Source organism: Hipposideros armiger, unplaced genomic scaffold, assembly GCF_001890085.2.
Source record: "Hipposideros armiger isolate ML-2016 unplaced genomic scaffold, ASM189008v1 scaffold_692, whole genome shotgun sequence".
NCBI classification, from domain to species: domain Eukaryota; kingdom Metazoa; phylum Chordata; class Mammalia; order Chiroptera; family Hipposideridae; genus Hipposideros; species Hipposideros armiger.
This window is the reverse complement of record NW_017732042.1, coordinates 916021-929144: the sequence shown is the minus strand read 5'-3', so window position 1 is coordinate 929144 and position 13124 is coordinate 916021. Positions and strand designations below refer to the sequence as shown.

Sequence of the window (13124 nt, the reverse complement as noted above, 5' to 3'; positions counted from 1 at the left end):
GCAAGAGTTCTGGGTGTGTGTGTGCTTCCCTTGCCCTTCGTATGACACCAGCTGACGTCACAAAGACACACTGAGGCAGAGGAGCGGGGAACGCAGGGCAGTCTCCATTCCGTTTCCCCAGTTCGGCCCAGCGTGAAATGGGCCAAAAGGGAAGCTGTGGTGGAGGCAACAGGTGCTGCTTCTTCAGGAGAGGACCTTTTCTGAAGAGCAGAATCCCTCCCTAAGTGCTGGGGAGCAAAGGGAGGCAGCCTCCCCAAAGAGCCCAGGGTTCCCGACTGGCTCCATCGGGTCAGCTGAGAGTAGCAGCTGTTACCTACCACTGCTGGGAGGCTGAGAGGGGCCTACTTTCAGGGGTGGGGGGACATATCCTGATATAAAATTGTTCGTCTGCTTAACCTGACACACACCCCTCCTGGAACGAGTTTGCTCTGAGATGAGAACACTAAATTTGTAGTGTGAACCTTCACTGCTTGTATCCAACTGACTCCAGGGAACTTGATTAACCCGCTTTTCAATCCCACACGCCACCAACCTATCCACCTCCCACACATACTCTCCACGTGCCTGAGGGGTGGTGCGTGCAGGACACAGTCCCTTTCCCCCACCCCAGTTCTTCTCTTGGAGGTTCTCAAGGTTTAAGAAACTGCTTTAGGGGACCCATTCCCCCAAGCTATGCAAATGGTATCAATCGGGGTCATTTCAAACATGGCAGGACTGGGGGCGCAGTTCCTGTTTGTTTTCTGTTTCCTGCTCTTGGACTCACCGGCAGGTCTGAATCCAACATGAGGCCTTGGGACTCCGAAGTACCTGATTTGAGAAGGGGCAGCTGAGAAGCGGTCTTGGTCATGGGCCCTGAACACTGGGTGCCAGGCAACACAACAAGTGCCCACAGATGAAACAGTGCAAACACTGCTGAACAGGTTGGTGTTTGGGCATGAAGCAGTCGTTGACAAATCATACCCAGTGTGTTGAGGGAGGGGATTTCCCATCTCCCAGTCTTCTGAGAGATGACAAGAACTGCTTGCCCCTCTGAGATGGCCCCAACTGCCTTGGAGCCTAAGGAGTAAAGAGCAGATCAGAGAGCTGAAGGGATAAAGGGAACCTGTGATGCCGCTAAGCGCACCTCATCTCTGCACCACCCTGATGGCCTCAAGAACTCTGGCTCGAGGACCACATGGGAAACACTAGCTAGTCCTTCATTCTGGGCACCTGGGTTTACCTTCTAGGGACTGAAAAGATACTGCGCTGCCACCTGATGCCGAGGAACAGAGTGCCAAAGTCAGTATGGAGTATGGGAAAAGCCACAAAGCAGCAGGCACAGAAAAGCCAAGAGAAAGGCAGTGAGGAAAAAAAATACTAACGAGACTCACGGCTGTAGTGAAAACAACACTGATGGGGATTCAGGACACACAGTCCCCCAGCTCTGCTACTACACAGCTAACGGGCCTCAGGTAAATATACTCAAACAGGGTTGGCTAAGTTATTACTTAAAGTCTGTTTCAACTTTAAAACTATGATTTTAGATTTGAATTGGACCTGAGAATTGAAGGAAATACAGGGGAGGGGAAGGGGGAAGGGCATTTTGGTTCCTGTTTCCCATCTCTACTCAAATTCCTTAATAGCGTTATTAATGGGTCAGATCAGGGGGAAAGGAATGCAGTAAGTTCTAATTTCTCTCAGCCTTGGAAGGCCACCACTCCCAACTGCAGAGCAATCAAGTGCGATGATAATATGGGGCAGGGGGAATCACAAGGAAAAGGAGTTTGGGGAGGAAAAAAACAAGTGAAAACCCCAATGACTAGGACAAGGTGCCACAGATAAGAAAACCCCTAACAGGGTGGGCAAGTAACTGTGTCTCTTCCTCCAGGACTGTGCAATTAATGATGGTCAGTTGTTTGAACACTTTCTAGCAGTTACACTGTTCCCTCAATTTCTCCTATGTACAAAAATATAAAACAATAAAGTGCAGTTTACGTTTCAGTGACACTTTTCCTTGCTTTAATATTTTTTGTCTTTTTCTGCTTTTGAAATGAGCTCTCAATTACAAAATATCAAACTACACTCAAAAATGCCAGCCACTGGCAAGTATGGAGAGGCCTATAGGGAAGAACAGACAGCAGCAGCAGGTGGCAAGAGGTGGGGAGTGATTGAAGCAGTGGTTACAAACGTTCACAGGAAGCTAAAACTATCCAACAGGTTGTGCCCTAATGTTAGCACAGGTTAGACTAGTCACTACCTTGGTGGGTGGCCTCAGTGTATTTAGGTTCAGATTCTACATGGCAATACAATTTCTTCCAGTTAAGAGTTCTTGGCTTGCACCGATCACAGGGCGGCCGGAGGTCACCGGAGCAGTCCATTAGTTTTTCAAAATGCTGTCGTAGACTTGATAGATGTACTGAGAGACTTCAGGAGCTCTACACTTCAGTGACAGCTGTTGGGAGAGAAAGGAGAGGAAAGATTAGCATGGAGACTGGCGTTAACTCGAAAGGTATCCAAGTACTCAGTTTAAGGAAATCTCTTTCTGATACAGTGGAAAGGAGCTTCTGTCCCTGAGGAGCCAAACAGATCCTGTTAGTAGGTACCGTGGGCTTTAAAATTTCAATTTAATCCATGTCAAGTTGTGCTGTGAGATTAGCAAATAATCCATACTAAAACCATCAAAGTCTCTGATGGGGGGGGGGGACAGCTGCTCCAATGCTTTGCTAAGAGTCATAGGGATTATTCCCCCAAATGAAGAGCGAAGGGCTAGACCCTTATCCTGCTGGTGTCATTGCAGCTGTCCACCTGCTTCTCGGCGCGACAAGAATGGCTATCTCAGTCCCAATTCAGGAGGATGTACAATCAAGTAAAATAAAAGTGTAAGCTAGGCCAGTCCAAGGTACAAGTCGTTTCCGTATGATACTGGGGAAAGCATCCACAGTCATGGAGGGAAAATAAGAATGGTCACAAAAAGACATTTACTTAGGATACCAGACAGCATTTCATGCCAACAGCTTCATTTAATTTTCCGCCTCTAGACAGGCAGATCAGATACTGCCGATACCACTGCTTCTCTGCTGCCACCTCTTCTTCTAGTCTAACAATCACCAAATTAAAACTAAACAGATTTCAATGTTGAACACTTGAGATTTTCACTTCATGGGTCAACAAGCACGAAATTTAGACCCAGATTTGGACTGCTTAATTGTATTAGATTAGGCAAAATACTAATAATACAACAGTGGAAGCATTCAAATTGCATTTAGAACCAGAAAATTTCCTATTTGCTTTCTGTATTACTGACACCATTGTTCTTATTAAGGTAGATCAACAAAAATGGACTTTAACGACACATCACCGTGAGATTTTAGACTTTACCTCTTTATTCTCTTATTAGAGACTCTGGATGAGTTAACATAGTACAAAAGGTGAGAATATTTTTCGCAAAAATGTGAAGAAGATATTGGTCAACCCTGAATTTCTTGAAAAAACTCATATCCTTAAAACTTGAAATTTGAAAAATGCAAAAAACAGAAATCAAACAGAAAAACATCAAAAGAGGCTCTTTTTATTTACAGCTTTAATGTTAGTAGGTCTCTAAGGCATTTCCAAAATTGCTGCTTGACATTAATCAGGAAGACAAATCTGATAAATGTAAACAACAACAACAACAACCAATTTAAGAATATATTATGCATAGAAAACATTATATGCATAATAAATATACATAGAAAACAGCTCCCTACCTGGTCAAAGGTGCAGCGATAGGCATTTCCCTGACTTTTAAACTCCCTATAGAGGCAATTCTGTACCACCTCCTCCACAGCCTCTCCACTGTCAGTGCTGTGGGAAATTCTCATGGGACAATATATGGGTTCAGAAAAGGAGAAGCAGCTAAAAAGAGTAAGAACAGCCAGCCTAAAAGAGCTAACTCCCAGACTAAAGAGGGGTTGTTCCTTTCTCCCAAAATACTGTCCAGTGTTTTCACATCTTTGTAACAACACTCGAAGTTCTCCCAGTTGGAGGTTCAAAACCCTGAACTGCACAGAGGAGCCGGGGGCGGCGGGGGGGGGGAGCTCATGGATGGACCAAGCTTGGACCCTAACAGTTTCAGCTGCTGTGTGCAGGAGGGAGAAGGGGAGAGGAAGAAGAATCCAATCTCTCCCAGCCCCGCTTTGTGGACTCTTACATCACCGCCTCTCCCCCCACCCCCAGAACTCCCAAGCTATTCCCAGCCTTTAATAAAGGGTCAGGCTTAGACTTCAACCCATTCCTTGCTTTTGAACTAGTGCAGCTAAGACAAGCTAAAATGAATTATTTATATATTTACTTATTTATTTTTTGAATCCTGAAGTAAAAGGGAAACATACACAAAGAACAAAGTAGCTAAATATCTGACTTACAAACTGTTGTTAGGGCTCTGGCCTCATTTTGTACGGTTCCCAAAGGAAAAGAGGCCTTGCTGGCGCTTTAACATTGGAACTGCTAGCCTGCTATGTGACACACCTTTCATGCCAACCGCTTAGGAATGCCACCCATCCAGAGAGACCCACTGAGGGAGAAAGGGGCACTTCTTCTGCTTCAGTAAGCCAAGGACTTACACACCCACTTCTGGTTTATAATCTGGAACACATATTTCACCTAGGATAAGTTATCTTTCCAGGTGAGATGCAGTTAAATTAGAGAGATATAGCCTCATCCTTATAGGATAAACATACTTTCTAAGGACTGTAGTGGGGGAAGTGATTTATCACTCTCCCATCAGTCCTCATGGTTGAGAACTGACTCAGCCAGATTTGTTTCCTCCTTACTACCTGGCTGAGATCAGATCAACAGTATAATGGATATTTGGGGTGATGGAGGAAAGGAAATGGGTCTGAGTGATTCTGAAGCCTGGAGCACCATTTAGGGGAATAGATTAGGCCTGTGACAGGCTGTAACACAAAATTTACACAGTGTTGTGGGCAGCAGGAACGTATTCGTCAGACTAGTGGAAAACAGGAAAGGGGGCAAGGAAGTATAAACAAATTGACCATTTACAAATACAGAGGAGGGAGGCAGCTGTGGCTGTAAAAGGGCCCCATGAGGACAGGATCTCACAGGATTGCTGCTTGGAGCTGCAGGTGAACCTAGTTACTGCAAGATAAAAATTTCAAAAATATATGGGGGAGGAGATGTCCTTCAACAGGTAAATGGATAAACTGTTGTATATCCACATAGTGGGTTACTACTTGGTGGAAAAAAGAACAATCGATACACGCAACAACTTGGATGTCAAGGGTAGTGTGCTAAGTGGGGAAAATCAACCTCAAAATGTTACGTGTCGTATGCATTTTATTTATATAACGCTCTCGAACTGACACAATGATAGCAACAGAGAACACATCCGTGGTTGCCAGGGGTTAAGGGTGGGTGAGAGCCCGGATGGAGCAAGAAGGGAGTTTGTGATGATGGAAGAGTTCCGTGTCCTGACTGTGGCGGCAGTTACACACACCCACACATGGGGTAAGATTTCACAGTACTGTACACTCCTCAACAAGAACAACAAAAGAGTAATGTAGAAACTGGTGAAATCTAAATAAGATCTATAGTTGAGTTAATAGTATTTTACCAATATCAATTTTCTGTCTGAAAATGTACAATGGGTATGTAAGATGTTATCAGTGGGAAAACTGGGTGAAAGACACATAGGAACTCTATGTACCATTTAAAAACTTTTTGCAAGTCAAATAATTTCAAAATAAGAAGTTAAACTTTTTTTTTAATTGAACAAATGATGTTTAGGACAGTGATACCAAGAGGTTCTTCTCAAAATTCTCTTAATCCTTATACTGAACAGAAAGAAGATGGTAGGAAGTATTAAGAGATACCTGAATGCTAAGCATAACTCACCTACCAGCAAATTACATGATCTTGAACAAGTCACTAATCATTCTTAACTTTGGTTTCCTTATCTGCAAAGAACGGATAACCATGCTTCTTTAACTTAGCTGAGAAGGAAGACTGTATGCAATAAAAGAATGGATGATAAAAAATAAAACACACACACATACTAAATTTCTAGGCAAGTAATAAGTGGGGTTATAAGACCTTAATTTTACAGTGAAAATCTGTCTCTCCAGAAGCAGCATAGAGGAGTTTTTCCTTTCTTGGGGGAACTCAAAGTAAGTGAGACAGGGTAGTTTCTTTCCAAAAAGCACAGGGATTGGCAGTGGAGGAGGTAGGTGAGAGGAGTGTACAGTTTATGGGGAGGGAAGACTGAAGTTTCCCAGCTCACATATGCTTGGCCAAAAATCTAGCTTGATAGGACTCGGCAGCTCACACACACACACACACACACACACACACACACACACACACACTCGTCCAGCTTACTTCAAGGGAGGGAACTAACTAGTGGGGAAAACACCAAGAATTTTCAGTTGTGGGTGGTACTAATATTCCTCTGATGTGTGCTAATGAAAACAGGCTTGGCTGTTAAAATTAAGAAATAGGGCCGGCCGAGGGGCTCGTTGGTTAAGAGCTGGCTTGGAAGCACGAGCTGAGCAGCAGGGCCCCGGTTCGGATCCCACATGGGCCAGTGACACTGCCATCTACAGCTAGGATGGTGAACAACAGCTCGACCTGGAGCTGGGCTGCCGTGAGCCGCCGTGAGCGGCCGTCCAATGGCTGGTGAGTGACTGCCTCACCTGGGAAGAGCGCAATGATAATACCAACATGGGCCAGTGAAGCGAAGTCCTCCACAACTAGACTGAAGAAAAAGGACAGCAACTTGTCTGTTCCCCTCCCCTGATTCCCCAACGCTGTTCCCCTCCCCCATTTGTCTGTTTCCCTTCCCCGATTCCCCAACGCTGTTCTCTTTTGCCAATTTCCCAATAAAATCTTTAAAAAAATAAAATAAGAAATGGAGTCACAGACTTTTCTAAGCTAAATGGCTAAAAAGCTCCCTTAATCTACTGACTACTCAGCTTCCTCAGTTATTTAATATTGAAACTTATTCTCCTCTGTCACTTTCTGGTCCCCTTCTTCAAAATAGCCTACAAAAACCTCAAAAATAACAAAAGAGTAAAATATTTCCCCCATCCCAAGTGGTTTTTCTTTCACCTTACAAAATCAGATTATAAGCGTCCTACTGGCAGATCACCTTTTACAACAGCAAACAAATGCCCAGTGCCTAGGGTATAAATATTTGTTGCTTAACAAAGTAATTTGTTCCTGCCCGAGAAATATTGCCAGAATTTAAATGTCAGTCCATTGTAGTACTGAAGGGAGTTTTCCAAACTGACGTTCCCTTACAGCCTGCCAAAGTGTGGCCCATTTTGCCTTACCTTTCACAACAAGCATTTAGGACAATGCTAAAAAAGGTTCACGTGTCTGTCTATGACTCTGATACCCTTAGGTCATGAACTCCAAAAGCAGGAAAGAAGGCCTTCTTGAAATGAGCGATGTAAACAAACCTCTGACTAGTAGCTTGTTAGCCTACCCCATGCACAGATAGGCTACAGAAGTATTAACTGATACTGATAAAGTTGCCAAGTTTTGTGAGCAACTCTGTCTATCTCAGGGGGGTCTGAAGCACTCCTTGCTGCCAGGGGCACCATGCCTGCTGGATGGGACAGACACTGCAGACAGGTCTTCTGAAGAGGTAACTCAGGACTTCCTTATTGACGGCTTGTTTTGGACCTCTGGGGTCTGAGCGCCTCCTTCAGGTCTTTCCGGGGTGCTAAGGGAAGTGAAAGGGCTCCTGCCTCCCTCCTCACACCCGCCTCGCCCATTCTGAGCCAGGACTTACCGTATAATTGGGGTTTCCTGGCTGGATCCGGAGCTCAGCCAAGATCCAAATGCCATTAGTGAGCTTCAGGGACTGGTACAGCATGTCCTGCCCTTCCACGTTCCTCTTCGCAATAGTATAAACGTTGTTGTTTTGCAACTTGCTGGAAACAGTGTCTAGAAACACAGATTCAACATGTCAAACACATGCATGCTACCTCTCTTATGACGTCCTTACAGGCCATGTGTGCTGAAGTCCCCTGGCAAGTACCACTCCATACGCATATGAACATACATTTCCAAAAACCTTTCTTCCACAATAGCAAAGGGTCAGGGAGAGGCTCTTGAAGTGCCTATCACATTCCAGGACAGAAACAGAATAAGGTGCAAGTAAGCATTACCTGTGGAGATTATGGTGGGTCAAAGGAGTTGGTAATCTTAAACTAGGTGCTAGGCAGATAAAAATGCTCTGAAGAGAACAAAGACAGAAATGGGTGCATGGGCGTGCCGCAGTGACTGCCATGTTGGTATTCATTTCTGGAACGCTGGTCCCAGAGCCGCAGGGATACACACACTGATGACCTATACCACTACTACTTGAGTCGCTGCTACTTCACTCTGAGCTCCTCTGACCTCAACTGCCAGGATCAGAAAAGGGCACACAGTAGCAGAAATCCTACAAGTCAAATTTATTAATCTGGATAGTTAAAATTATATTTTTAAAGCAGGCAAATTATTACTTAAGCCTGTAGAGCATATCATGCCTCCAAATTAATAATGAAGCAAACTGTCTCAACAAAAGGCTTTGAGAAAGACTGAAGCTGTACAGAGATGATTATACAAGGCCCTGTAACCCCACCTGCTGCTGCCAGTGGAGGTCTCCAGTCACCAACCCAGGGTAAGGACAGGTTGGTGTTTGGGGCCTCCTTGTGACTGACTATTGCATCAGAGAAACATGGTGTTCTATAATTAAAGGTCATTTCTCTCTCCTTGTTCTCTTACTGCTAATATGAGATGCTGCCACATCAGAAAAAGAGAAACTTTAGAAATAGAGATGATAAGCACTGCTTTTTTTGTTGATAGTTTATTATGTTCATTTCTGATGAGAATTCGAATTACTCATGCCAACTTCAGGAACTAAATTCTTTCCATATAAAAATCTGTCATCTTCTATTGTGCTCTCTAGGAAGAGGTTGCCATGGTGGATGGTCTTTCTGTTCTAAGCAATAAGCTCTCTGAGCACAGGGATCCTGCAGTTTTTCATCACTGTGCTTCCCACATTATCTGGGACACAATGGGTACCTGCCATCAATACCTGTGAATACGCCTGACTCAGGTGTTGGAGATGCTGATATGTACACAGTGCCATAGGCATTAAAAACCTTCTACTTAGATGTGGGCTGATTTTGGAGGTAGTTCTTGCCCTGACATCTTTCTCACATGTTCAAACCAGTCAAAGTTCAGGGGAGGGGGCCCTCAAGTCCGTTCATTAAACATTTGCACCAATTTGGTTGTTACTTAACTTCCCTCTTTTATTTCCAAAGGTTTTCACTAACACCAAGCAGACTAGTTATCACTTAAGACCTGGCTATCTTTGAGGTGCCATAAAGTGTATCTTAGGGTAGTTATATGCAATATAACTGGAGGAGGGGGCCTCAATATACTTTTTAATCATCTTGTGAAGGGTCAGGCAGTTCTGGCAGTCACCTTGCTTCTTACAATGAAGGGTTCCTGCAGCTTAGACTGGGATACTAGGCAACGTCGCCAGCAAAAGTTTGGCTAATATCTTTTGACAGGACTGCCTTTAACACATGAGGGGCTTGCTTTAAGTTGTAAAGCCATTCTTAACTTTCAAAACTCTTGCCCATTTCCAAGGAAGCAAAAAACAACACACAGTAGGGGCCTTTATTGAAGAGCCACCTTGGTGCATAGGCACACACATTCTAGACAATATATAAAGTAAGGCCCGGATTCCTAAAGACATCGCATGATTTCACCACCTGTATAAGAGAAGATAGGCTAAGAGGAAGCAGATTACACATACACTCTCTCCCCTTCCAAAATGAGAGAATGTGGCAAACAGCCAGGCGGAATAAGCAAGGTGAACAGATGTAACTTGAATACACTGGGAAGTGTTCTGGCCAGGAACCTGGCTCTGCTCCTGAATGGCTGTACCATTTCTATCAGAATGCTGAATGGGGGGAGGGCTCTACAGCATCAGGATGTGTGAGTTAACTTTTATAGCCCTTAGGTATTAGGTTGTGCTTGAGGATATACAGACGGTAGGATAATCAGACTCTGCTAAATGTGCTTATTAAGAATGGCAACGGGAGCCAGATCTAAGAAAGCTTCCCAGCCAGAATGGGTAGAATTCTTAACAAGACGCCACAGATCTTTACACACCCGATCTCCTGGGAAACAGGATGGAATCTTACAGTTCTGGGACCCTGAGAATGAGACGGTAATGTGAAGACACTGAGATCTGCCCCAAAAGATGAAGTAAAACAGGCTCAAAACGCACAGGTCCACTTAAGTGTGGATTTTTCAAGTGACCCATGTGTTGATTTTCAAGGGTCAACTGGCAGTATGAAGTCTCTGTATGGGGAGAGCTGACTTAAGTTATCTGTGAAATTTTGACTGCACGGGTGGTCAGCATCCCTAACCCCCGCGTTGTTCAAGGGTCAACTGTATTTGCTTCAAGATGTGATTCTTCTGGTTCATTTGCCTGCTTCCCCAAATTTGGCTCTTTGGGTCTGGGGCCCAAAATCCTAGAAGATTGGATGTGGTCTTCCTTCCGTCATCTTCCTACTTTAGCTAAAATTGCACCTCTTCCAACAGCAATAAGAGTAAAGACAGTACTCGGAGAGTGGGAAGGGGGGAATTCTGCATTTGGGACCCAGCTGTGTTCAAGTTCAAAGCCACTACGACTGCTGAAAAGGACACTTTTTACCATTTGAGCAGCCAAACTATATTTAACTGCTGGTTGGCACATTATTTCCATTTATGAAATATTATGGAGGATGGGGAGAATCACGACAAAACAAAGAAACAGAGCTCACCCTCACCTAGTTCTCATGCCAGAAAAAACTGTCCGTCCCCTTACTACAGTGCCTAAACAGGGAATATACATACATCAGGTCTCTGAGCTTTTCAGAGAATAAACAATTAAAAAAATGGGTTTGTTGACTGCTTGCCAGAAAGATTCCTTTCTGGATATGGCTGGAGATGCAATTACTTCTTGTGCACTTACGATAGCGGTCCCAGACATGTATCAACCACAAATGCTGATATAATGGTAAGCTGCAAAACAGATTCAGACAGACCTCTTGACACCAGTAGAGATGGCCAGTGGTAGGAAGCAGGGAGACCCATGTTAGTGCCTTTCTGACACAACTAGTGACACCACAAGCACCCCTAGCATATACGCCTTTCTATCAGGATCCGATTAATTATTAAGGCTTGGGAAGAGGGTGTCTTCTTTCTTCTCTAGAAAGTAACGGAAGAGCAGAAGCAAAAGCTCAATGCTAGGCTGGTAAGTCCTGTAAGAGTGTGACTTCCTATAGCCCTCAGGAATGTTACTTCCATCTGTCAAATGTCTACTCTGGCACAGAAAAGCTATTTAAAGTGTTGGTGCTATTGTGATTAGGGCAGATCAGCTGGAAAGGATGGTATTTTTAGCTCTCAGCTAGACCCAGGGTGTTGAATCAGAAGGCACTAATCTTGGAAATGTTCATGTGAATAGAGCCTTCAAGACTGAACGGAAATGTGAAGGCCAGGGCACTCCTGACCTTGGGGTGGAGGCAGAGGACAGGCTAGAAAGGATTAGTTAGTTACAGGAAGTGGTCTTGCAAGATTAGTGGTGATTTAGCATGGGAAACAACGATGGCCTTGGGCTCCTGGAGAAAACGAAGTGGCTGTTTCTACTCTCCATGTGCCGTGCTGCCACAGAGCAGTGTGTCACTGGAAAACCCACTCGTTGGTATTTGGAGCACCCAAGGCAAGGAGGAACTGGCATGGTGCCATGGCAGCATTGATCAAAACTGAATTTGCTCTAAGAAACTGTTCCAGGCTACATCAGAGAACACAGCCCCACTGGGAGAAAGGCTAGACGCTTCTTTGGCAAGATTATAAATGTACACCAAGGTGCAATGGGGTTCACAACTCCAATCTGGAAGCAGGGGGATCTTTTCTATTATTTTGGCAGGTCAGACTAAAGCCTTCAGTTATCCAACTTCCTTTTTTTTTAAGTATGTCCCTTTCACACTGGATGTCTGAAACCAAACCTTCTTTTCAATTACACTGGCTTTTTTTCTGTGTCTCCATCGGCCAGTGTTTCCCAGATTGCACTGGTGTTCCATAAGATGTTAATAATAGGCATTTTGTAATTTTAAATTCCACAAAGAAATTCAGTCAACGTGGAGTGAAACAGGTTTCTGCAATGAAGGACTTCTCAGCTTTCAGTGTGCTAATATGCAATGGCAACCTCTAAGAGGCACATCATGCACTGTATTTTTCAACTTTCACTGAAAGTTCAACGGACCACAAAACCCATTTTTTTTAAGAAGCAAGTGTTCTCAGGAGCGTAATATATGAAATGGTACCATAGGACCAGCTACCACCAGGTGACTTACAACAAAGGGCCTGTCTGTTCCAAGCTGGGTACAGGGGCTGCTTCTGCGAACAGGAGCTGCTCTGGTTCTCACCATTAGCAGCCAGTGTGGACCTGGCAAGCTTCCTGGAGAACAGCTTATTATACTGTGAAGAGCTGTCCAACCTCCCACACTCATCAAATGAGGCTGTGGTAACTGACCACTGAGCCTCAGAGAGGGTAACACTGTCATCTACCTAGAATATGGCACAAAAAAAGCTCAATTTGAGTATTTTTTGTGAAAACACAGCATAAACTCTAGTTTTGTTTAATAACTACATAACCAGTCAGAGTAGGAAGCTTAGGCCAAGACTATATTAGAAAGGAGGCAGATATGTGGTGTTCCTGAAGAGAATGCTAACTAGTTATTATAATGGAAATTAGAGAAGGCATCTCCTCCCACACTTCTCCAAGGGCTCAGAGGAAGCCCTATGAGAAAAGATTTGTCTGAACAGAGGATAAATACATCACAGAGCCCAAAAAACTAAAATTACAAAGTCGGAAAGAGAAGGCAGTGAGTTTTCTCTCTGTACTGCCACACTGCCTCTTTCCCTCAGTGCCACACGTTGGCGACAATGGGATGGCAGCATGTGGGAAACCCTTATGAGAACCACCAACATATGGAGGAGGAAATGATGAAATGATGGATAAATGAAGAAGGACGAGGTATGAACAAGGCTCACTTTCATTCCAATTCAAAGCCTTGTACTAATGGGTGGGGGGGTGA

General features: G+C 44.3%; 1 protein-coding gene across 4 annotated transcripts in view; it reads right to left on the bottom strand.

The window, feature by feature from the left end:
* Positions 1-1592: 1592 nt before the first annotated feature.
* The window catches only part of AP2B1 (adaptor related protein complex 2 subunit beta 1), a 111976-nt gene continuing 100444 nt past the window's right edge, over positions 1593-13124 (bottom strand). For all 4 annotated transcript variants that reach the window (XM_019626853.1, XM_019626857.1, XM_019626854.1 and 1 more), the window contains 2 exons: positions 7772-7926; positions 1593-2431 (listed from right to left, as the gene is read on the bottom strand). In XM_019626853.1, the coding sequence (XP_019482398.1) occupies positions 2357-2431; positions 7772-7926 (230 nt within the window). In that variant the 3' untranslated portion in view covers positions 1593-2356. The remainder of the gene's footprint in view (positions 2432-7771; positions 7927-13124) is intronic.